Source organism: Pteropus vampyrus, unplaced genomic scaffold, assembly GCF_000151845.1.
Source record: "Pteropus vampyrus isolate Shadow unplaced genomic scaffold, Pvam_2.0 Scaffold1000003663, whole genome shotgun sequence".
NCBI lineage: Eukaryota > Metazoa > Chordata > Mammalia > Chiroptera > Pteropodidae > Pteropus > Pteropus vampyrus.
In genome coordinates this window covers 31,648-57,626 of record NW_011918065.1, presented here as the reverse complement: position 1 = coordinate 57,626, position 25,979 = coordinate 31,648, and the positions used below count along the sequence as shown (strand labels likewise).

At 46.7% G+C, this 25,979-nt stretch overlaps 2 protein-coding genes across 2 annotated transcripts; both read right to left on the bottom strand.

Moving 5' to 3' along the window:
- Window positions 1-5,607: 5,607 nt before the first annotated feature.
- On the bottom strand, window positions 5,608-6,519 carry LOC105311387 (UDP-glucuronosyltransferase 1-7-like). The gene has a single exon (XM_011387365.1). It carries the CDS (start codon window positions 6,517-6,519, stop codon window positions 5,608-5,610), a length of 912 nt encoding a protein of 303 aa, XP_011385667.1.
- A 15,841-nt stretch (window positions 6,520-22,360) lies between these two features.
- LOC111735577 (maestro heat-like repeat-containing protein family member 2A) lies at window positions 22,361-25,286 on the bottom strand. The gene is made up of 6 exons (XM_023527072.1): window positions 25,164-25,286; window positions 24,435-24,578; window positions 23,287-23,379; window positions 23,021-23,099; window positions 22,811-22,924; window positions 22,361-22,435 (listed from the first exon to the last, which is right to left on the bottom strand). The coding sequence occupies exons 1-6, from the start codon at window positions 25,284-25,286 to the stop codon at window positions 22,425-22,427; spliced, it is 564 nt and encodes a 187-aa protein (XP_023382840.1). The 3' UTR covers window positions 22,361-22,424.
- Window positions 25,287-25,979: the final 693 nt, after the last annotated feature.

The window sequence follows — 25,979 nt, the reverse complement described above, 5'->3', positions numbered from 1 at the left end:
GCACAGCTAGTCATGCACAACTGAACTGGCACGCGAATCCTGAACGAACTTATGCCTGTGGGCTCAGGAGGCATGTTGGGACCCAGGAAGGGAGAAGAAGCCTGAGAAACAAGATGGAAGAAACCATCCCAAGCACAGGCTGGCCCCAGAACACAGCCAAGATGCAAATTCATTGCAGCCTTCCAGGGGGAGGAGATGAGCAGGGATTTCTGCATACAGTGATCACAGCCAGGAGGGTAGCAGCATCCTGCTCTGGGTGCATCTAGACAACAAGAAAGCCCCAAATCAGCCACAAAGGGAGCGCAGTGCAGGCCCACCCCAGGGCAGGCACACGCTTAGCAGGTTCTTTTCAAGCACAGTACATCTGGAGGCAGAAAGGCTTAAACAAGCGTGCACAGGTAAGAGAAGCGAGAGATGCAGCGGTTAATTCAATCACAGCCCCTCCACGGACACGGGAAGCAAAGAGGACTGCTGGGTCAGCAGCCCCAAGGACAATGAACACAGCTTTCTGGGCTGTGCTTGTCCCCAAGGCCACTTCTCGCTGCTCCCATGGGCACTATCTGCCCCTTTGGCCGTTCCCATGGCCATGTCTGGTTCGGTCTTCCCCGACGCTAGCTAGGCAGCACGCCCGGCTCCCATCCGTTGGGGAAGCCCCTTGTTGCCTGGGATGAGGCAATCCCCCTCCCCTCTGCTCCCCTGTGAAATGATCCCGGAGCTCTCCCACGGCTGCCTCTTCCTGCATTTCCAACCAACCAGGTGCTGAAGCCTCGTTATAGTGTGAGTAATAAGTGGCATGTCTCACTCCACTGGTCCTCTAGAATACCCAAAGCCCAGGTGCAGGCTCCCAGCCTGGAGCTCCTGTGTTACCGGGTGTGGCAAACCTCAGATTCTTTCCAGACCCCACTCTGCTAAAGACCTTGCACCTCACCCTCCCTACTGAAGCCTTGTTCTGATCTTTGTGTTGCTAAACAAGAGACCTGCAAAAAACATATGGCTTGGCTGTGGGGCCTGTTCTTATCCCCAGCAGGTTCAAAGGGACATTCAGTGGCAGCAGGAGATGAAAGGAAGGACCCAACACCACTTTCCAAAGCATCACCAGAAAGATGCCTTGCAAATTAAAAAGGCTTTAGAAAATACTTCTCTTTTTCCTTATGAGGTTTGACTGTTTCCAAGAACGATGTGTATGTCCTCGGGCATCACTGAGTGTACAGGCGAAAGCCAACCTCTTCTCAGGGATTTCCGCAGGCCTAATGACTAGCTTTGGACATTTATCACTGGAGAGGAGGCACGTCCTGGGATAAAATCTGAGATTTCCCAAAAAGCAAATGGAGAACAGCTGGCATTTGGGGGTGAAGAGGCGACATAAAGGTGTGAGTTGGGGTGATGTCATGATAGGAACAGGGGGATGTTTAGGAAGGTTGACCCTCGAATTACCTACAATCCAGAGGTAATGGGGCCCGGCGCTACAAGTTTTAAAAAGACTTGAAAAATGTTTGAGATCCGAGAAAATACATTTACTGAATGTAGATCACAAGAACAGCAAAATCAAATTCATAAATGTTTTATTAAATAGCTATACAAATACAACTATGGTTCAGCTTGTCCAGCGACTTAGCGTATGTGGTGAGGGACATGGGGGCAATTTAATCCATTCGAAAGACAGTGGGGTGAGGGCTATAAAAGTCAGTGCTCTGGGCCCATGTCCTGGTGCCGATCCAAAATGGTCAAGTCTGAATCCCCCGTGGACGGGGCAGAGTGGTCCAGAGGAGTATGGCTTGCCTGGCCAGACATCTCCGGTGGGCACCTGTCCTACCACAGGCACAGGGGCTGTGACTATGACTTCCCAGGACGGTTTGCATAAATATGAGTGGTGGTCCCAGAGGCCAGGACTGGTGGGGAGGGGAGCAGGCCACTAAGTACCCATGACAAAGGGACAACTCAAAAGACATAAATAGGACTTCCACTTGCCTGCATTTATGCCAGGAAGAAGACCCTCGATCACAGGGGAGCAGGGGGAAGAACATGCCTGGGCGCCAAACGCTAAAGACCTTGTGACACTTGGCCTCATGCTGCCCCTGCTGTCCCCTCCGCTTGGCATACTCTTCCCCCAACTCCTCGAGCTCTCTCCTCCTCAACCTGCAAGGCCCCCTATGATCACTTCTCTTTGCACCCCTTACTTTCCTTCCAAAGTAGGTGTCATAATTTGTCACAGATTAATGTCTGTCTCCCCATTAGACAGCAAGCCACGCATGCAGAAGGCTCACGACGGGGAATTGTTCTACAAAGGACCTTTTTACGTGAAATAACAACAACAACAAAATGTCAATTGCATGTTATTCTGTAATAGCACACAACCGACAAGTGTTCCATCTGAGTGATGAGTCAAGAGAGGCCTCAGCAAATTTCGTGGCATGAAACTTCTCAAAAGGCCACAGGCGGGACATTTCCTGAAAAAAGTCTCCAGTCTACAGAGCGGGACAGTCAAGTGTAAAGGCTCGGCGCGCGGACCGTGAAATCAGAATCTCCGGCTTCGTTGTTCGTGAATGTTCGCAGCAGCATTCCTTGTCACGGCTGAAGAGTGCAAACGACCCAGTGACAGAATGCGACATACCCATGCAATGGAATATCGATCAGCCATAAAAAGGAATGTGGTGCCCATACATGCTACAAAATGGATGAACGTTGAAAACGAAGTGAAAGACGCCAGTCACAAAGGACTGTATATCACGATTCCATTTGTATGAAATATCCAGAATAGGCAAATCCATAGAGACAAAAAGTACACTTGTGGTTGTCAAGGGATGGGCAGGAGGGGGAGTGACTGCCAGTGGCCATGGCATTTCATTTTAGAATGAGGAAAATGGTTGGGATTTAGGTAGTGGTGATGGTTGCTTATACTGACGAATACACTAAAGATCATTGAATTGTATATTTATAAAGGGCAAAGGTTATGATGCGTGAATTATATCTCAATTTAAAAAACAACAAAAAAAGAAGAATGTCTGGGTTCAAATCCTGGCTTCCCCACTCCCCAGAGATGTGACCATGGGCAAGTCACTTAACTTCTCTGTGCCTCAGTTCCATTATCTACAAACAAGACTAATAACAACACCAACCTGTTAGCCTGTGTTATACTTAAGCTGTAAACTCTGTCCAAGGGGACACTCCACCCATCGGAGGGTTAAATAATTCATAGGAGACTCCCCAAAAGAGGATAAGGTTGACATCCGATCTTTTTTTGGAAAAGAGCCTAATCCTATGGTTAATGTTAATATTGTGGAGGTCAGGCATAATTGTGTAGAAAATGCATATCACCCACCCAATTACGGCTATCATACCAGACACTCTAGCATGCATGATCATATTTAATCCGGAAAAGAGCTCTGCATGGTGGTGCTATTTTTTCCCTATTTAACCTATTTAGAAACTGTGGTTCTTACTCAAGTGACGTCACTACAAAGTGTCAGAGCTGGGGTATGAACTCGGGTCTGGGTGGTCCCAGAGTCCGTGTGTTCAAATATATGGCATAACTTCCTGAATTCTCCAGTGTTTAAAGCATGACTTGAGGCACAACTTCACTGTCCACTTATTAAGTACCAACACTGCCGACCTGAATCAGCCAATGGGATGCCCTGTCTTGTTGTCCCCGCTTACATGGCAGCTTTCATGGTGAGGCAGGGACAGAGAAAGGAAAAGGCAGAGGTGGGAGAGGAAATAGAGAAGGGCAATGGAATAGAGAGAAACAGTAACAGGGGAGAGACAAAGAAGAGGGGTGGAGGACATAGGAAAGGAGAAAATACGCAAAGGAACTGTGAATTCTCTCAGCTAGGGCCATTTGCTTCTTAAAACCTAGATAAGACTGAGCCAAAAGTCCATTCAACATTCAGTCCAGAGTCCCAGGCCCTTCCCATCCGTGTTATCTTCCGACTCTTATTCGCAACTTCTGCTGAACCCTGGTCTTCCCTTCTATGTCTTCAGGATGTTCTTTTATTTCAAATCCAACTTAAGACCCAACCCCTTGATGCCACCACCCCACGCCCCCGCCCCCGTGGCAACGCTAAATGCCAGGCAGTTTCACATAGCAAAATGTTTTTGAAGATCAGGATTCCCTAAGGTAAGAGCTGTCTCACCTTAGCACAGAGAAAACTACTCAAAATCGTGCAGTTGACCCTCTTGTCCTTAAAAGCCCTCTCAGCTGTTAGCGATTTCTCACTTGTCATGTGACCCCTTACAGCGATCAGCTCAACAGATGAAGACTAGATATTTTATTAAATTAATGCTAGGACAATGGACTAGCCATCGAGAAAAACAATAAGTTAGATCTGTATACTGTGTCAAGTTCTCATTGTAAAAAATAAAGCTATTATATTGGAGGAATTAAAAACATTAAGACAGAGTATGGAAAAAATGTCTATATACCTTAGGCTTGGAAATACTTAAACGAATTGCAATCCAGAAACCACTAAAGAAAAAATTAACTAGTTTGACTACCCCAAAATGAAAATCCTGCGTGACAAAGGATGAACAATAGCCAAGGAAAAAATATTAGCAGCACGTTTGAAGAGCTAAGTGTTGAGGTCCCTTATACTCGAGAGACTTGTAGTAATTAGCTATAGAAGACAAATAGCCTTATGAAACATGATTAAAGAATACAAACACACGATTCACAAAAAGGGAAATGCAAATGGCTGATATATTTATGAAAATTAAAACAGCTGCGTCGAATATTTGTACCAAAATTCAAAAGTTTGACCATATCTGGAGCTGGAGAAGGTATGGGAAAACTGGAACTCTCATATATTGTTAACCAAAGTGTCAGGTTGTTCAATATTTTGAAAGCAATTTGTCAAATTTATTTAAATGTAATGTATGTATACCATTAGACCCAGCAACCCTACTCCCGAATACTCTAGCCCACTACACTAAGAGCAAGAATATGGAATTATATAAATGTGAAAAAAATTAATACGGTCTTACTTATACAAGGAAAAAGTAAAACGGAAGGTTAACTGTCAATCAATATTGCTTACTTGAATAAACCGCGGTGTATCTGAAGTAAAGAAATGTATGCAACTCTTAATAAGAATGTCACAGATCTGTATGTATGAACTGCAAAGATGTTCGTGATTTATTGGCAAGTGAAAAAGCAAGGTAGAGCAACCTGTGCAGTCTGACACCAGATTTCTATTTTCATAAAATGAGTATGACAATATATATTAGATACATGCATCTATGTAAAATGATTTCGGAAAAATTGGAAGAGATGCATGTAAAACTGCTAAAAGCATTTCCCAATGGGCATGGCATTGGATTAACAAAACAGGAAGTTTCAGTTCTTACTGAGTTTTTCAGTGTTTTATCAAAAAAAAAAAACAGTATTCAAAAATGCAGCACGGAAAGTATACAATTGTCTCAATTGACAAAGGATGAAGAATAGCCAAGGGAAAAAAAATTGTATAAATTGTATACACAGAAGTATCAAAGAGGACAGCTTTATAAAATTTGCTAACACACCAATTAAACAAATTGGCACAAAATAATGTATTGAAATTCCAAACGTAACTAATGTGAATGACAAATTATAGTTCAGTAAAAAATCATTTTCTTTTATGTCCAAAGCCAGATTATTCTGAACATGCTAAAGGAGAGGTGACTTACCTGTGACAATGGCTTTCCAGTTCCCGGATGGCAGTTGATGCCACCGATGAAGACCATGTTGGGCATCACAGGCTTGGGATAGTCCAAAACAAAGTCAGTTCGTAATAACCAGATGGATGTGTGGCTGAAGAGATCATACGCTGTGACGGTCGTTTGAAGAATCTCCGAGGCAGTTTCTAAAGCAGTTTTGATAAAATGCCTACAAAGTAAATGTTCCTGCAGGAGGGAGATGTAATTCCACACTCTCTCCCTGAAAGTCATGGAATCCGAGAACCCTAAGAGAATCCTAGGAACGTAAGAAGCAGCAAAGGGGCACTGCGAGCCTTCTTCCAGATAGTGGCAAAATATTCCTCTGCTGAAGACCACAGATGGCAGTGAAAAATATTTAGCTATAATTAAACCGCAGAGATCAAAAGGATCTAGAAACACAGCATCAAAAGAACTCTCTTTGAGGTATTTTACCAATTTTTTGTTGTTAAACAAACTCCTACAATGTGAAAACTGGTATTCAAAAACAGAGCTGGTTGGATACATTAACAGAGAAAATAAACTATTTTCCTGAGTTTTCCATCTATAGTCAAGGAAAATCTTGAAGTGGTGGTTTAAGTCGTCCAGAGTGTAGGAGGGGGAATAAGTCTTTACTGTAAAATTGAATGATTTTCCCAGGTGCCAACTCACCTCTGGCATGACTGCGACCACCTCATGCCCTCTCTGGATGAGTTTCTCTACAACCAAATGCATGGTAAACCAGTGGCTCCCATCCATGGGTACCACGAGCAGCTTCCCTGCCTGGGCAAAGCCAGGTGTCAGCAGGAGGCACACACATAGAGGAAGGAGGCCAGGCAAAATTGCAGGAGCCATCAGGTAAGTACAGCTCAGAGCAATCCAGCTGCCTAGATTCAAAGCTTGTATAATAAAGTTGGCAGAAGTTGTAAAGACACAATACCCACCTCAAGAGAGGGTGTGTACTTATACACTCATAAAGCACACACACACTCGCACGCACTCATCGTCAGTAATTTACTCATAAAAGTTTAATGAATGATAGTGTTTCCTGAGCTACCTCCTGATAGGTGATCCAGTAAAAAATAGCCTTGATCTTTGCCTGGGCAGAGATGGTGCTGTGCCTGCAATGGCAGTTTAGAAATGGAATGATTAAGCAATGCCATTAGAATCTGAGAACTCAAGATAATGAGGAAAATAAATTTCACTAAAGCTGTTATGTTTATCTTTGGAATTTGTCCCAAAGGACATTTGGATTTTATCCTCAGACTACCAAAGACCCTCTGTCCAGAGAGAGGTTGGCATCTCAGGATCCAAGGCAAGACCATCAGTCCCTCACCTCTGATGTCCTTACTGGCAGCACAGTGGCGGGTGGCTGCAGCGCCTGACATCGCTGCTTGTCTTGTTCCAGTTCCAAACCCTCCGAGGCCTCCAAAATGGTGAGATAAGATTGACAACCCCGCCTACATGGACCACTCTAGGGATGTGATGGGATGTGACTGCCATCTATTTTAAATCAATATCCGTGGATGCGTCAAGTGCAGTTGTAGGTCATCTGCCCAGTGCTTGCAAGAAGCATTCTGCTGGGAATCCTCCCTCTTTTTTTCTGCTCCACATTCCTCTCTTTACACCTCTGCTGTGGGCTCACCCCGATCAGCCTGGTGTCCTCCTTCAGGGGCCTTTGTATCTGTCCCCACACTCTACCAAGCACTCCTTGAAGTCAGGGCATATGTCTTCTTTATGTTCACACCATCCTCTCATGGTACCGTGCTACGACTCCCGGAGAGGAAGAACACACGGAAGTTTTGTTGCATTAGACCGAATTTCATTGTTCAATTTTTCTAGATATGTTCAGGAGGGAGCTCAGTGGTGTATGTCGGGTAAGACTCCAAGGAACACTTAGTCAGGGATTGTACAGCCAACATGGGGCCATCCCTTTGTGAGGAGTCAAGATGGCCACTTCCTTAACGCTCAGACTGTTCCTAGGCATTTGCTTAGTCATCGTGTACCTGAGTGACAGGGGGACTTTCAGATGAATGTTTGAAAAACAAAAATGGTGGCGAGTGGTCTACCTTCCTAGGAAGCGTACTTCACAGTAAATATCAGTAAAATAGAACATAGAAAAACAATAGAAATTATTGATGAACGCAAAAGCTGGTTCTGTGAGAAGGTGCATTAATTAGATAAAACTCTAGCCAAACTGTCCGGGAAGAAGAGAGAATCAAAAATTAGCAATATCAGGACTGAACGAGGTGACATCGTTACAGATTCTACAGGTATTAAAAGATTGATAAGAGATCAGCCATAAGAAGAGATGAAATACTGCCATTTGCAACAACATGGATGGACCTTGAAATAATCGTGCTAAGCGAAATAAGCCAAACAGAAAGGGTTGCAAATCACATGATCTCACTTATATCTGGGATATAAACCTAAAAGCAACAAATGAACAGGACAAACAGAGACTCGTGGACATGGACAATAGACTGGTGGTTACCAGGGGGGAGGGAAAGGAGGGAGATGTGAAAAAAAAAAAGTTTAAAAAAACAATAAAAATAAATTTTAAAAATAAATACAATTAAAAAAATAAAAGAATAATAAGAGAGTATCATGGACAATTTTAAGTCAATATATTCTACAACTTAGATCTAATGGACAAATTCCTTAATGGATGCAAGCTACTAGAGTTTAATCTAGAAGAAATAAAAAAGCTGAATAGAAATACCATCTTTTTTAATTGAAATTTAATTTGTAATTCAAACTTTCCCACAAATAAAACTTCAAGCCCAGATGCTTTCACCCTTGCCATTTACTCCGTCACATTCCTCCGTCATTTCCCTCAGTTGCTTATCACGACAGCCATCATCTAGCTTTTCCTTAGTTTCCGCCACTAGAAAGTGAGCTTCACGAATTCAGAGATCTAAATATGTCAGTCATATTAACATAATATCTTGAGCATCTAGGCCTTAGTGGATGCCTGCCACTTAGGAGGTGCTTATTAAATAAATATAGTAGATGTTTATTAAGTACTGACTAAAGAAAGAAATAATAAATGAATGAATGAAAAAACAAAGCAACTGACCCCTTCTTGCCAGGGAACAACCGAAGCTCGGCCTGGGTGACTGACCTTAGCCTTCTCCTGCTCTTTTTCTTTTACGTAGCAGGTTCTGCATCATCAGCCAATCTGTATGGCAAATCTGCAAGAGCAACTATTCTTGACTCTGCAAATTTACCTCTGGTGAGTGCCTATGAGGCCATCGAAGATTCAGGAACACTGCAGTGGGGAGGTTTGTTCTACATGAAAACAAAATTTTTGTTGTGGATGATTTTACAACCATGTTCATCAAGAATACTGCCCTATAATTTTCTTTTCTTCTAGTGTCCTTGTCTGGCGTTGGTATCAGGGTAACGCTGGCCTCATCAAAAAAGACAAAAACAAAAAAATCTTTGAAAGTGGTCCCTGCTCTTCAATTTGTTGGAAGCGTTTGAGAAGGATTGGTATCGATTCTTCCTTAGGTATTTGGTAGAATTTACCAGAGAAATTATTCTGTGTTGAAAGGTTTTTGATTACCGATTTAATATCCTTACTCATTATTAGTCTGTTCAGATTTCTTATTTCTTCACCATTCAATCTTAGGAGATTGTATGTTTCCAGGAATTGATCCATTTCTGCTAGTTTATTCGGTCCGTTGGTGTATAATTGTTTGTAGTAGTCTCTAAGTCTCTCTCTCTCCCACGCCTCTGCTAGCTAAAAATTTATTAATTTTATCTTTTCAAAAAATCAACTCTTGTTTTTTTCATCTTTTCTGTCTTTCTAGTTTCTATTTTATCTATTTCTGCTTATCTTTGTTGTTGCCTTCTTTTTCCTAATTTTGGGCTTAGTCTTTTTCTAATTCCCTTGGGTGTAAAGTTAGATTATTTATTTGAGATCTTCCTTTCTTCTTAATGTAGGAGTTTAGTGCTGTAAACTTTCCTCTTAGAACTGCCTTTGCTACGTCCTATAAGTTTTGGCATACTGTGTTTCCATTTTCGATTGTCTCAGATCATTTTTTCCCCTTTTGACTTCTTTGATCCATTGGTTATTTGGGAGCATGTTGTCACATCTGCACATACTTGCGAATTTTCCAATTTTCCTCCCGTTATTAATTTCCAGTTTCATACCATCGTGGTCACAAAAGATACATGATAAGATTTCAATCTTTTTAAATTTTTAAGACTCGCTTTGTGGTCTCACATATGATCTAGTCTGGAGAATATTCTGAGGGCACTTGAAAAGAACATGTATTCCGCTGTTATTGCATAGAGTGTTCTGTAAATGTCTGTTGGATCAATCTGGTCTGAAGCATAATTCAAGTCCAATCTTTCCTTATTGATTTTCTCTCTGGCTAATCTGTCTAGTGTTGAAAGTAGGGATTCGAAGTCTCCTAATATTATTGTACTGTTGTTCATTCCTCATTCCAGATTTGCTAAAGTTTGCTTGATACATTTAGATACTCTAAAGTTTGGTATACATATATTTACAACTGTTATACCCTCTTAATGGACTTACCATTTTATCATGATATAATGACCTTTTGTCTCCTGTTACAGTTTTGACTTCAAGTTTATTTTGTCTGGCATGAGTACAGCTAATCCTATTTTCTTTTGGTTGCCATTTGCACGGAATATTTTTTTTGTCCTTTCACTTTCAGTCTATGTGTGTCCTTAAAACTGAAATGAGTGTCAACAGGCAGAATACAGTTGGGTCTAATTTCTTTAATCCATCCTTCGATTGGAGATTTAGTCCATTTACATTTAAAGTGATTATTGATAGGTAAGGGTTCACTATTGCCCTTTTATTGATTGTTTATTGGGTGTTTTGTAGATTCTTTGTTCCCATCTTCCTTTCTTGCTATCTTCTTTTGTGAGTGACGATTTGCTGCTTTGATTCTTTTCTCCTTATCTTTTGTGTATTTACTAGAGCAAACCTGATTTAACAACACATTATGAGGACCATACACCATGATCAAGTGGGATTTATCTTGGGATGCATAGAAAGTTCATTACACACAAAACAATAAATATAATACGTTAACGTATATGTGATACATTTTGTGAACAATAAATGTGATAATTAGTGAAGGAGAAAATCATATGATCATATCAATAGACACAGCCAAAGCATTTGACAAAATTAAATATCCTTTCATAATAAAAAATAAACCCCCTAACAAATTAGGTATAGAAGGAATGTACCTCAGCATGATAAAGGTCATATATGACAAGCTCACAGCTGACATCATACTCAGTGGTGAAAAACTGAAAGCTTTTTCTCTAAGATCAAGAATAAGATAAGCGTGCCCATTCTCACCACTTCTTTTCAACTAAGTACGTGAAGTTCTAGCCAGAGTAATACGCAAGAAAATAAAAGGCAACCAAGTTGGAAGGGAAGAAGTAAAACTGTCTCTGTTTGCAGATGACATAATACTATAGAGAACCCTAAAGCCTGCACCAAAGAAAAAAAAAGTCAGAATTATTAAATGAACTCAGTAAATTTGCAAGATACAACACAATACACAAAAATCCCGTGCATTTTATGTACTAACAACGAACTATCAGAAAGAGAAATTAAGGAAACAATCCCCTTTACGATAGCATCAAAAAGAAGAAAATACTTAGGAATAAGTTTAACCAAAGAAGTGGAAGATCTTTCCATACAAAGGAATGGAAAGCTATCCTATGATCATGAATTTTAAGAATTAATATTCTTAATTAAAATAAAGTCAGACAGGAATTATTTCATGTTCAAAAAAAGGAAAAAGAACATTCTTCAATTTTTCATGCTACCTCAAGCAGTCTACAGATGCAAGCAATACATATCAATATTACAATGGTATTTTTCCACAGAAATAGGAAAAAAAATCCAAAAATCTTAGGGAATCACAAAAGACCACAAACAGCTAAAACAATCTCAAGGAAGACGAGCGAACCTGAAAGAATCGCACTTCCTGATTCAAACTATATTACAAAGGCATAGTAATTTTAAAACTCCCTGCATATTCGGTTAACTAATTTTTGACAAGGCACCAAGAATACACGATGGGGAAAGGAGAGTCTCTTCAAAAATTCTGTTGGGAAAATTGGACTGCCACATACGAAGAATGAAATTGGACCCTTATCTTAAACCATACACGAAAAGCAACTCAAAACGGATTATAGACTTAAACGTAAGACCTGAAACCACAAAATGCTTAGAAGAAAAAATCGAAAGAGAACTAGTGTTGGCGAGGATGTGGAAAAAGTGAACGATTGTGCACTGTTCGATGCAGCCACTATGGAAAACTATATGGAGTTTCTTCGAAAAATTTAAAAATAAAACTACTATATGATCCAGCAATTCCAGTGTGGCTATTTATCCAAAGGAAACGAAATCAGTATCTCAAGACATACTGGCACTTCTAAGTTCATTGCACTATACTCACAATGGCCGAGATAAAAATAATGTCCCTTGACAGATAAATGGATGAAGAAAACGTGGTCTATTTGACAATGGAATATTATTCAGCCTTAAAAAAAAAAATAAGGACATCCTGCCATTTGCAACAACATGGATGAACCTGGAGTACATCATGCTAAGTGAAAAACAATTATTGCCCGATCTCTGTTATACGTGGAATTAAAAAAAAATAAAAAATGATCTCACAGTAACAGAGTGTATTGGTTACCAGAGGCGGGGCTGTGGCGGAAAAGAGGAGTATAAAAAAATAAAAAAAATAGAGCAGAATGGTGGTTGCCAGGGCCTGAAGGAGGGGCCATAATGAGTTGGTATTTAATGGGTACAGAGTTGCAAGTGGTTGGCTTGATGGACAATAGGTGAAGATTCAAATGCAGCTCCAAGACTTTGATACAGGATGAGGGTAAGGATGGTGGTGTTAACAGGCCATTTATTTACTCACTGTGAGCCAGGCATTACAAGAGGTGGCAAGGATACAGCTGTGCACATGGACAAGCCTGAACTCCCGCAGCAAACTTTCCAGTGTTCATTCTTCATCAGGGAATGAAGTTTGAGGAATATCTACTGTTTAAGAGAGGGCTGTGAAGCATAGCTGGCAAAGGAGAAGAAGTCAAAGGGTAGAAAGAGAAGCAGCGGGATAGGATACCGTGGAGCCAGGTAGCGGAGTCGTGAAGAGTAAGCTGCCAAGGGGGCAAGGTGGCCAAGTGAAGCCTGATGAGAGCTGAGAAAAGGCTGATCCCACTGTGGGTTCCTAGTCGCCCTTTAGCCTCCTAACCGGTCTCCTGCCTCCAGTTCTTTCCCTAAGAACACTTCCTGAACATTCCAGCCACAGGAGTCTCACTCGAATGGTCGGTACAAATCCCGCAGGCTGCCATTCACATTGACTCCTGCCTTGCAGCTTCATCTATCTCTATTACTGTTCTCAATCTCTCCTATCTTTAGCTGAAGTCAAAAGGATTTTCTCCCTGTCTCCCTCAATCATTACTGGCCGAAGTCTGGATTGTATAGGAGAGATGCCAGAAGCAGAGCCTGCATAGGCTATTGAAATAGTCTTCTCAAGATGCTCATGTCAGTAAGAGATGATAATTTTGAGGCATTTTTAGTGTACTCTTGCGTATGATGCTTAGAGTTGGTGCAGACAAAACAACATTGGGGATATTATAAAGGTTCAAGGTTACGTGGAACATTTTTCACTGGCGATACCCCGGAAAATGTCTTTGAAAGTTCACGGCAAACTTGAAGTCCTACTCAAATGTTTCCAGTGTTCAGGTAACTTGGCAATTAGCCGTGCCAAAAAGCAAGTGATGTTTGTATATGCCACTCCAACTAGTATGCATTGGGAACAGCAGTAAATATTGAACTTTAAAATGTGAGTGAATGAGTGGCCGGCTGGCCGAGCGGACGCGCGAACAAGCCCTGCCCTCCCACCTGGACTCCCGCACTCTCCCGGTAAAGGAACTACATTGCCCATAAGGCCGCGCGCGACGGGCCGGCACTCCCGCGGGGCACCGTGGGAGGAGTAGTCCAGGCCTTCCATACATAGGTCGCGCTCTGGGCTGCGGGAGGCACGCCCGCGCCAATATTGCGGCGCCTGCTTGACGTTCGTCCGTTTGCTTCGAGTTTTGGTCGGAACGGGGGTCTGGGCTTCAGGCAGTTAGTGGGACTGGCGGCGAGAGTTCCATGGAGGGACATGGGAGGCGTAGGGACCGTGTGGGCGGCACGGCCTGAGGAGGGGGAGGTGAAGGGGTCAGCGCAGGACCCCCATTCACGAGTGTGCATGCACACACAAACAGGTTCATACACACATGCACCTATGCACACACGCACAGGCACACAAGTGCCTGCACACAAAGCAGGCATGCACAGCGCATGTACACACACATGCACGCACAGACCTGCAGAGTGACTTCCAACTGCTTGGATGCACACGCATGCGCCTACACACAGGCATGTACACACGCGCACACATGCATGCCACACGCACGCATGCATGCACCTACACACACAGATGCACCCATGCGCCTCAACCTGCATGTGCACAGACATGTAGGCACGCACACACATGAACGTCCCTACACACGGGCATGTACACAGACGCATACACATGCAAGCACTCACACACTCATGCATGCACACATGCACAGGCACACACATGCACATACGCATGCATGTGCAAGCACTCACACACTCATGCATGCACACATGCACAGGCACACACATGCACATACGCATGCATGTACACCCACTCACGGGCACACGTGTGCATGTGCGCACGGAGGCACACACATGCATGCACATGCCCTATCCCCTGAGGGCGCAGAGGGCTCTGGCAGAAGGAGGGGGCTGCGAGGCACCCTGACCTCCCGGTCGAAGTCATTGCCATAGTCCGTCTTGTACAGCAGCTCCAGCAGCAGCGCCTCCACCTTGTCGGCCTCCAGGCCCGTGGCCAAGGTGAACCCCAAGGCCCTGTACAGAAAGCCCTAGAGAGGCAGAGGACAAGGGAGCTTCAGGCCTCCCTACTGCGCCTCCAGGGGTCGCTGCTTGGGGAGTGTGATACATACTGTTTCTCTAGTGTTTGTTTTAAAGTGCAGATATCTCTGCATTTTGTATATTTTTTGAAAGAAATGTTCAGATGATTCTGGAGAGATTGGACTGTGTGAGGGCAAGCATGTTATAAATAGTGAGGGCCAGATTTCTCTCCTATATAAGTTGAACCAAGTTATACTCCTACCAACAAATCTAAAAGCACCTATTTTCCCATGTTCTCTCTCACGTAAGACATTACCAGTGAGAGGTGGGACAACTGCATTTTCGTTTGTTTCTTTATTAGTCATGTTGGTCATCTTTGCATATTTTCATGATCCATCCTTTGAATTTCTGTCTACATCCTTCCCCCATTTTCTATCGGATTATTTCTCCTATTTTATTTTTCATTTGTAAGAACTTTGTGCTATATTTGGAGAAATAATAGAACAGACCTATATTATTTCATTCAACCCACGCAACAACTCTAGAGGGTAATTATGAGCCAGGATTTAAAATCAAGCACAGTCTGAGGTTCATCCCTTAACGATCACTTCTCAGGAGACGCAGCTGGCAGATCTGTCTCGGTAGGATATTTTCGCAATGTCTCTTTGCCCTTTCGATTTTATTCGTAGCAATTTTGTTTGTCACACAAGAAATTTTCATTTTCATCGAGAAAATGTCTTTCTTTTCCTTTGTCTTTCTTCTTTCTTTTCATGCATGTGAAGGCCCATTCCATGTTAAGATTCTAAAAATATTCATCAATATATTCTTCCGATCGTTCCACAGTTTTATTTTGCACGCGTAAATCTTGGACTTTTCTGAGGCAGCAAATACTTCCTTAATGGGCTTCGTTTTCACTATGCTCTTAGCTATCCGCTGACATTTTTTCTCATTCAGGTAAACTTGGAAATAATCTTGTCAAATTCCACAAAATTGTCACATTTCCACACACACACAAAACGCTCCTTTTGGGAATTTGACTGGCAGTAAATAATTTACTTCCAGATTAATTTGAGAGCAGTGGACACCCTGACCACACTGAGACTTCCCATTTACGAACGAGAGATGGTATCTATTTTATTACGGCTTCTTTTAGCTTCCTTGCCTCTCCTTGGAATTCTGTGTGTTCACATCAGTTTCACGTTATTTCATATATTCGGTATTTTACAACTGAACATAAATTGATTATATATTTTACGTTACATCGCCCCTTTGAACAAGATCTGTTTTCATTATATGGTACTCTTGTTTTATTCGTATATAGGAGGAAAATGACTTCTGCATATTAATTTTGGAACGAGACTGGCTCCCTCTACTGGGGTTGTCAGTCTGGAGACTACTGATTGTCTTCTCGTCCCCACCTGGAGGATGCCAGTTGAGCAATGAAGAGCTTGGAAGGGTCTTGATCAAGTTCCTTAAGCCACTGTATCCAACTGTGTCTTTAAAGTTATCCGAGCCCCCAAAATTCTATTTATTGACTTCCCTTAAGCCGGGTGAATTATCATAATATGGTTAAATTGTGTGCGTTCGCTTATTAAATACTATATACAACTTTCTTTCCAATGGACATCTGGTCTTAATATCTGATAAGAGATTGTACTTGCAAATCTATAGCATTTAGCTACAGAAAATATCCATAAGATATAATTTACTATTTGTGATTTTTACATACTCACCTTTAAAGGATGTATATTTGAACAAACACAAATTTTTTGGTCGACCCCTGTAAAAACCTGTTTTTAAACATCTTCATTGAGGTATAATTTGTATACCACAAAATTAACCCATTTAAAGTTTACAGATACAATGATGTATTCACAGAATGATGCAACCATCACCACAGTGTCATTTAGGAACACTTTCCTCACCCCAGAAGGAAACCCCGGACCCGCTGGCAGTGAACCCACATTTCATCTTCGCGGAGATGCCCATCGTGGACATTTCAAGTCAATAAAGTCATGTAATACGTGCCCTTTTGTGTTCCTTTGCCTCTGGCTTCCTTCACTTAGCATAACGTTTCCAAGGCCATCCTCTCTGTACCGTACGTATACCAGCACTTCATTCCTGTCGTGGCTGAAGACTGTTCCATTGTACGGATATGCCACCTTTTGCTTCTCCGCTCATCGTGGATGGACATTTAAGTTATCTCCACTTTGGGGCTATTTAAGTAATGCTGCTACGAACATTCATGTACAAGTTTTTCTGTGGATATATGATTCCATTCTCCTGGGCGCATATAACTAGCAGTGGGATTGCGGGTCGTACGTTAACTCTATACTTAACATTTCGAGGAAGTGCCAAACTGTTTTTCAGAGCTACTGCACCATTTTACATTTACACCAGCAATAGATGAGGGTTCAAATGTCTCTATATTCTTGCCAACACTTGTCATTATCTGCCTTTTTTATTAGAGCCATCTTTGTGTGTATGGAGTGATATCTCATGGTGGTTTTGATTTGCATTTCCCTAATGGTAATGATCTTGAACGTTTTGTCATGCACTTTCTTGCCATTTGTGTGTCTTATTTGAAAAAATGTCTATTCAGATACTTTGCCCATTTTTAACTGTCTTATTTGTCTTTATTATTGAATCATAAGAGTTTGTATACCCTAGATATTTAAAGTCTCTGATCAGACACTCGATTTGCAAATATTTTTCTCTCATTTTGAGGGGTATCTTTTCATTTTCTTGATGGCACTATTTTCAGCGTAAGAGTTTTTCATTTTGATGACGTTTAATTTATCTAGATTTTCTTTTACCATTGGTGTGTTTGGGTGTCACATCTCAAAAGGCATTGCCCAAGCCAAGGTCATGAAGATTTACACCTGTGTTTTCTTCTAAGAGTTGTATGCTTTTAGCTTTTACATGTACACCTAGGATCCATTTTGAGTTAAGTTTTGTGTATGGTGTGAGGAAGGTGTCCAACGTCATGATTTTTTCAGAGGATGTGCAGTTGTCCCAGTACCATTTGTTGAAAAGACTATTCTTTCCTCATTGAATTGTCTTGGCACCTTTGTCAAAAATCAGTTGACAGTAAATGTGAGGTTTACTTCTAGACTCTCAATTCTATGCCATCAACCTATATGCCGATTCTTATGCCACTGCCACACTGTCCTGTTTGCTGCAGTTGTGTCTAAGAAGTCTTGAGACTGAAAAGTTGGAGTCCTCCAACTTTGTTCTTTGTTATCATGATTATGTTGGCTATTCTGGGCCCCTTGCATTTCCATGTGAATTTCAGCTGGTGGATCTTTAGGAGAAAAAAGTCCAGCTGGAATTATAATAGGGGTCATGTTGACTCTACAGATACATTTGGAGAGTGTCGTCATCTTAACCTCATTGCCTTCCAATCCATGAATATGGGATGCTTTCCAGCGATTGAGACCTCTGATATCTTTCAACAATATTTATAGTTTTATAAATACCTTTTCGTGCTGAAATAGCTCGATATGCTTATGCGCCAGTGTCCAGATGAGTCAGGTGTAAGAAACCATATCCAGCAATCTGTCAGCTGGGGGTGGAGACGGTTGGGAGTCCAGCTTCTAACCCCAGGTTGCCCAATCTTTCTTCTTCCTCCTCCAAGCTTTATCTTTCTCACCACTGCGCTAGAACCTGGCGACCCCTTTGGCATTCCATGGTTCAGTGCCGTTCTCGCCGTGTTCACTATTTACCAAAACACTGTTCAGACATCTCCACCCTTGCCTGTTGGACTCTGCTACGAGACAACCCCAGGTGGAGAGTGGAGTGAGAAGGATGGGCAAGCTGATGGCTGGAGAAGAGCTCCCCAGCTCCACCAAAGCAGCTTCTTAAAGAGAATCAAAATAAAAACCTGAAACTCACTGATCTGGACCACCCCGTCTCCTCCCAGGCGCATCTGCTCTACCTAACACAGTGTGACCCCGTGCACGCCAAAGCCCCTTTCGTCCCCTTCCCTGCTTGCACTGCCCTGCCAGTGTGGGGACCAACCTTCTCCAGAGGGGGCCGTCGAAGGTCTCGATCTGGTTGTTCAACTCTTTGCTCAGACGTAGGCTCTAGTTGGAACCCCGCGTCTTCTTGAGGGAGTTTCTCAGAAACTGGCGTGGCAGGAGACATTGGTGCTCCACGACCTTGTGTAGGGGCCCCGTCCTCTCTAGCCTCCTTCCTCAGCCTCTGGATGCCCCGACCCATAAAGCCCAGATCCAGTGCTAACGTTCCTTGGGCCTGCGCATCTGGGAGACAGTGGCGGCTTGGAGGGCGTGTGGGGGTGTCAGCCCTATGCTGATTTCCTGAGTGAGTGGAAGGCCTTTAGTTTTCCCCTGCTGGTAGATAAAGCTGTGGACATGCCTGGCACCCCCAAGTTCTCTGGCAGAAGGACAATGAATATGTCCTTTAGGGTCTCTCAAACTCCCCAACGGCTGGGTCACCTCTTTACCTGAATCAGCTTGTCCTCCCAGGTCTCCTGGGAGGCCTGTCCTGCAGAAAGAAGGGTCACACACGCCACTGTCTTCTGCCACTTCCCTCTGGGGCACTTCCTTAGCCCGGGCCTGAAAGCCCTCCACAGACAGGCTTGCCACACTCTGCATTTCCCTCACGACCTTGCCAAGGACCAAAACAGGCTGTACGGATCCACCTGGAACCTCAGCTCCTGCTGTTCAAGCCACGCGATTAACACCCCAGCCCGTACACTGAGAGGGCGGTTGGCTCGGGGTGGACGCCTGGGCGCCTCACCTTCCAGGTACTTGACCAGCAGGGGAATCTCCAGCTCCCACGTGTCAGCCATGGCGGGCGCAATGCTGTGGCTCAGGGTACTCAGGAGGTTGACCATGGCTATCTCACAGCCCTCCCCCTTGTAGGGAGATGACATCAGCACCTGGAGGGCACCAAGACTCCAGTGGGCTCTGCCTGGGCTGGGCAGCCCCGGGCACCTCACTCCCGGAAACGAGAGGAGAGACAAGACCACGGGGTCCCTCCCCACCCCGGGCTTCCAGAGTCCACACCAAGAGGAAGACATCGGCCCGCCATGGGGGTAGGCAGGCCACTGTCCTGGGGATGCTTTGAGGCTGCTCAAAGGCTGAGCAGAGGAATCTGAGGGCAGGTCCAAGCACACTGTCCCTGGCATGTTTCCCAGAGAGGGACACCAGGGACCGGGAAAGCCCTGTTGTGCCAAGCGTCCAGCTCTTTCCTCCCTCTTGGGGCTCTGGGAACTAGGAGCTCAAAGAAGTGCCACAGGACGTGGCCTCAGCAAGGCCAAGGCACAGCCCCGGTGAGCCACTCACATGGAGACGGGCTAGCAGCTTCTGCGGTGCTGGCAGGTCCACTGAGGAAGAAAGAGATTTAACCCGCACTGAGCACCTGGCCCAAACCAGCGTGCGTCCTCGTGTCCCCGAGGGGGCTTTGCCCTGGAAGGCACTTCCCCAACACCATCTCATTGACCCACAATGGAGAGTGGGTCAGCGCAGGGGCTTTTCATAAAGAACATCATTTTAATTGGCTCATCCTGGAAAGAATGGAGAACCATGCTATGCACAGGGGAGCATAAGATGCTGTTTTCAGGATCTGCCCACTCTGTGGGACACCAGGACCTGCCACGACAGTGTTTGCTTCCTCCTGTAACCTTGGCATTACTCTCAGACACTCTCCGTCACCTCGGGCCAAAGGCAGGCTTTGGGAGTCAGTGAGTCCGTCAGAAGCAAAAACGACACTTGGACCAGTGGGCAAGGGAGGGCCAGGCCTGCTGAGAAGTTGCAGGTGGAGGGGGCCCGGAGAGGACTCAGCCCCAGTGTGGCAGGCAGACCTCAGGGCTCACCTAGCTCCTTGCTCAGGGTAGGCTCCACACTTTGCTGTCCCTGGGCCTAAAGGGCTCCTGAAATCACCTCCACTGCCAGCCACACCCATCCAGCGAAGGCCCCGGCCCATGACAGAAGCCCCCTTGCCACAGTGTCGCTCCATACGTAGGTGGGCCGGAGAGATTGATGTTAACATTCCGGGGTACCGCGATGTGGTGGTTTATAGAGAATTTAGCTGGGACGTCTAGTTCTTCCAACTGGCTCACAGAAGCCCAGAGAGGGCAGCCCCAGGAGAGGCTAAGCCAGGTCCTCTGCAGGGCGGGGTCCGGGCCACTGGGTCTAGGCCAGGGGTGTGAGGACAGGAATGAGCTTCCAGAGGAAGTTTGCCAAATGTTACCCCCTCCTCAGATGTGACAAGGACAGGCCGTGGCCTGGCTGTGTGGACTCCAGGACGCTCCCTGGAGGGGAGAAGCAGCCCGCACCTGCCCAGTCCCACAAGCCGGCACAGGGATGCTGCCCACCGTGCTTGTGCTTGCTGGCCGTGCTGGCCTCCAGCTCGCTGGCGTGCAGCTGTCGTTCGGCCAGGTTCGTGAGGCCGATGCAGATGGGGGTCAAGGCTTCCGTGTAATCCGTCTCCATGATGTAGCACAGGAGCCCCACCCAGAACTCCTGGACGGTGGGGAGCCAGGATGAGCTGGGGTGTCCCATGGCCATGCGAGACCCCACAGTGTGGGCCTCACCTCAGTCCTCCAGGACCACACTCCCCCAATCCCGCCGCTGACAGCCTCCACTCTAACTGGCTCTGCTGCCAACCCCGGTCTTTGTCAGGGCCATCTATGTGGCACCCACCCGAGATAGCCGAGGGAGTCAGCAGTGATCACTCTGTTTCTCATGATTTCTGCTATTAAGATAACAGAAATCGGACAGGGGCCTATGGACACGCTTAATGTCCATAAAGATATGTATCCTCCTTGAGCGGTCATGGTAAAGTTTTCCTGTCTTATTGCTATGTCACTGTGCGCTGCTATTGAAACTGCACACATTCGTTTCCCCTGAAGCCCGTGAGCTCCTTGGGGTCATACCGAGCCCTCTGGTGTACTGTCTCACGTCTTTCTCATTGTAGGAACTAACCGAATATTTATGGAATTAAACCACTAACATCGTTTCTTTACACACAGACACACACATCAGGACTGAAGGGGCTCTAAGGGAACAAACGCACTTCGGGCAACTAATCGACTGATACGTATTAAGGCCTAGTGTGTGCCAGGCAGTGCGCTCGCATCTGGGGGCTCTGGTTCCCCATCGAGGAACTGGGTCTTGAAGGATGAGAGCTCAGGCGCTTGGAAGATCAGGGCCCCACGCACCCCGGGCAGCGGAAATGGCAGGAGCGACGGTGCAGAGTTCGGGACACGCGCAAGCCCCGCCAGCCGGGGCAGTGCAGCTGCAGCATGCCAGCCCGTGGGTGGCTGGGTGGGGCGCATTCACGTTGGTCATGCCACTGACAGAGGAGGTTATGATCCTCACAGTGACCATGGTGACCTTGTGGACCATCTTCTCCTCCAGGTACCTCTGATAGAAGCTTTTGGTGGCAGAGTGAGAGATTGCTCCATTGAGCCTGTGGCCTGCAAAGCTGAAAATACTTTTCTTTTTTTTTTTTAACAGAAAAATGGCTAGGCAAATTCTAGCCAGTATCATCTCTGCCCGTTAATAGGTCAAAAGGGTCTCATTGTTGCTTAAATTTCCATTTATTTAAGTGAGGGGTTTGCTGTCTAGAGAAGGTCCTTCATATACAGTTGTCCAGTCCGGGCATTGCACAAGGGCACCCAGTTGAAGGGCTAAACAGAAGCCACCCATGCGCTTCTTGTCATGAGCATGCAGGGCTGCGTGCTCCCAGCAGGAGGTGCCTTGATCAAAAGGTGCTGTTTGAGCTCCTGCCTTGGATGGGGACAGAATCTCCCTTTTGGTATCAAGGCCAGGTTTCAAGTTCCGGCTTAGGATTTAGAATCAGAGGTTTAGACTAAGGTTGGGCATTGGGTCAACGAGGCTTTGGGGCTGTGCCTACATGACATAACAGGCTTTCTATTCACCTTGGATTTAGCTTTGGAGGTTAGTACTAGGATTCAGGTTAACAGCTTCAAGGTCAGACTCAGGTGGAAGCTGGGACTCCCGGTTCGAGGAGAGAGTTGGGGGTGGGAAGGGTGGGTCACAGCGCTGGTTAGGTTCGAGGATAGAAAATGCGAAGCAGCAGAGAGCCGGGGCTCCTTGGCCCACCCAGCAGTGTCTCGGAAGGGGGAAATGACACAGGTCCAGACACGGGTGAGACCCGCCTCCCCTGGCCGCCGCTGGCCTCCCTCCCCTTGCTCACCATCTGCGCTCACCACTGCCCTGATCAGGGTCAGCGTCCCCACGCGGACGGCCTCCTTGCTCATCGACATCTGGCTGAGGAAGAACTTCATCAGCTCCTTGGGGCAGGAGCGGGCTGCAGGGGGAAGGACCGCTGTCGTCGCGCCCACCGAGCCGGAGCGAGGGGAGGGGTCCCCCACCCGACCCCGGTCGCCCACGCTCCGAGCCTCACCGAGGGCTATGAAGCAGTGCACCACCTCGGTCAGGTTCTGGCCGCTGTACTGCTGCCAGGCGGGGGCCTTGGTGCACACCTGGGGAGGGGGCGAGCAGGGAGGGTGGGTGACATCACAGCCGGACAGCGGAAGGAGGGCGCACGGGAGCGAGATCCGGGCTCCACCCCCGTCTCCCCTTCGCTCTGCTCGGCCACGCCCCCTCCTGCAGCTGCTTCCTGCTTTTGAGCCCTGAGGATGCCACGCCCTGCGAGCTGGCCAGCCTCACCTGGACATGCAGTTCTGTGAAAATAGTGTGTAGCTCCATTTGGGGGACAGGGGTGCTGGTGGTGACCGACACTTCCAGGATCTGCCTCAAGACCTGTCGTGGAAGGGCAGATGGGGCCGATGACCTGCTAATTCAGGGCCACAATCTAGGCCCTTGCTACTTAGCCTGGTTAAAAATGCAGCCTCTCAGGCTGTGCCCCCGACCCGCTGAACCTGACTCTGTGTTTCAACCAGCACTGCCCACCCCCAGGCAATTCCGGTGACGCTCAAGGCTATCTCCACCTTCCTCTCCTAGTCCCCTGGCAGTGAATCCCATTCTTTAGCCAGAATGATCTCCGGGTGGCTCCCTAAATCCATCATGCTCATTTCTGCTCCTTGCTTTTACAGCCAAGGACCACATCTCATCTGTAGATGAGCGACTGCTTTACAGTATACACGAGCCCACTCAGAACCCTGCGACAGCCCCATCTCACACGGGTTAAAGGCTATCAGGGGCTGAAGGGTGTCCCCCCAAATTCCTGTCCACCTGCATCCTCTGAATGTGACCCGTTTGGAAATAGGGACTTAGCAGATGTAATTAGCTAAGAGTCTCAGATGGGATCCTCTTGAATTTAGGGTGGGCTCTAAATTTGAAGACTGGTGTCCTCATAAGAAGAAGAGGAGGGACGCAGAGAGAGGCACGGGGAAGACGGCCATGTGAGAAGGAGGGGCACGTTTAGAGGTGCCACCACGGGCCAGGCCATGCCGGGGACCATCGGAGGCTGGAAGAGGCAGAGAGGACTCAGCACGGCCCTGCCCACACTTGATCGTGCACTTCTGGTCTCCAGAACCACGAGACAACAAATTTCTGCTGTTTAAGCCACCTGCCTTGCGTTTCTTTGGGGCAGCAGCCCCAGGAAACTGGTACGAAGCCCACAGCCTCACTGTGGCCTCTAGGAGCATTGGGAGCTTGTCCCTTCTACCTAAAATGGCAGCATTCGTTTCCCAAGGACGCTAAAAGTGCCAGGCCCCGCGGCCCCTTGCAAGGCACGGATGTTGGGTCTGCTGTCAGATGTCAACATGTCTGACATCCCACCTTCCACCCAGATGACTTCCCCCTGGGACACGGGAACCAAGCCTCGGCCCGGGCAGTCGCCGCGTGGCCCGCACCTGTGTGATGAAGAGGGCCTCCAGGCTGCCCTGGTACTCTGCCAGCAGCAGTGGGATGTAGTCGTACACCTGCTCCCGCAGGTCGTCGTTGGGCAGCAGGAGGCTCAGCATGGGCTTCAGGGACTTGATGACCCCAAGCTTCACCTACCACAGGAGCGGGAGTTTGGACTCCTCGGCCCAGGACCCCCGGCAAGGCCCCGTGATGTCAGCCCTGTCTACAGAATCAAGGGCATGTGACAGAGGGGACCTTGGAAGTAGGGTCACAACCTCACTCAAGGCCCCACAGCTGGGCAGTGAGGGCAGACCGTCCCCATGAGTTCTGGCTGGGTCACTTGGGTGACCTTAGGCCGGTACTTAATCTCTCTCTGCCTCAATTTCCCATTGGTGAAACAGTCCTACAGCAAGGAGCTGACATGGAAATAGCTCGCATAGGTAAAGCACCCGGAGAGCGGTGAGCACCTGCACACAGGTAACACGACCCTGTCTAGCAGCGCCCGGGGCCTCCATCGGGCCGGCCTCCTGAGGTGCCAGGGACCGAGCGCATTGAGCATCACGAGCTCCCAGCTCTGCCCTCGCTCAGGTCCCGTCTCTCTGGCGGTCTGGGGACAGGGCTGGACCCCGTGGCATCTCAGCCCTCCTCGCCCCACAGGCTGGGGAGCTGTGAGCCTTGGGGACAGCAGGCCCCTGAGAAGGGCGTGTCTCACCTGGGTTGTGATTTCTCAGCCACACGGACACAAAGTAGCGATACATCGGGAACAGCTTCAGAGCAAACTGATCCTCGGTCATCATGGGGTACACACTGTCCTCCAGATGCTTCAGGTACAACTGCACCGTCTGGCAGAAGGTCTCCATGGCTACCACGGGGAGAGGGTGAGCCCAGGGAGGCAGGAAGCAGGACAAAGGCTTCCCAGGCCACCTCTCCAGGAGGGAGGGAGTCTGACGCACTTCTGTCGCTAGTAGGGTCCTGGGATGGCTAAAGGCGCCCAGCGAAACCCCTCTGCATCCCTCCCTCTCTGCCCTTCCAGCCTCTCACGGCCCCATAATTTTCACCCCATATACCTGTGTATGAAAGGTTCCCCCAAGGGGGTGTTAAGCACCTCTCGAGAGACACAGGCAGGGGGCAGGAGTGGGGCCTGGAATATGACTCTTCCCCTACATCCTGGGAAATCCGGAGCAGAAGGTGGCAAACACGGTTTGCCCTATTTTTGTCAGGCGTCAAGGATTTGGGGACCGTGGAAACATTACGTAACCTGAACCTGGGGCGAGGGGATCTGATGAAAACAGCGTGGAAGCCCCGCGCAAGCCGTGTCCAGCGTGGAGACCTGCCCCTTGTCTCCATGTCTGAGAATCCCAACACCCTCCTCTAGCGTTCTCGTGACATGCTTAACTACAGAGCCAGCTAAACCAAGGCGGGAGGACGACTTCCTCCCTCTAAGCCACCTGTCACGCCGGAGGCCACAGAGGCCGCACACGTTTGGGAGTACGCGGAGGACTCGCCTCTTGTTCGACACCCCCCTGCTCCTGCTCCGTGCCTCGGCTTCGCCT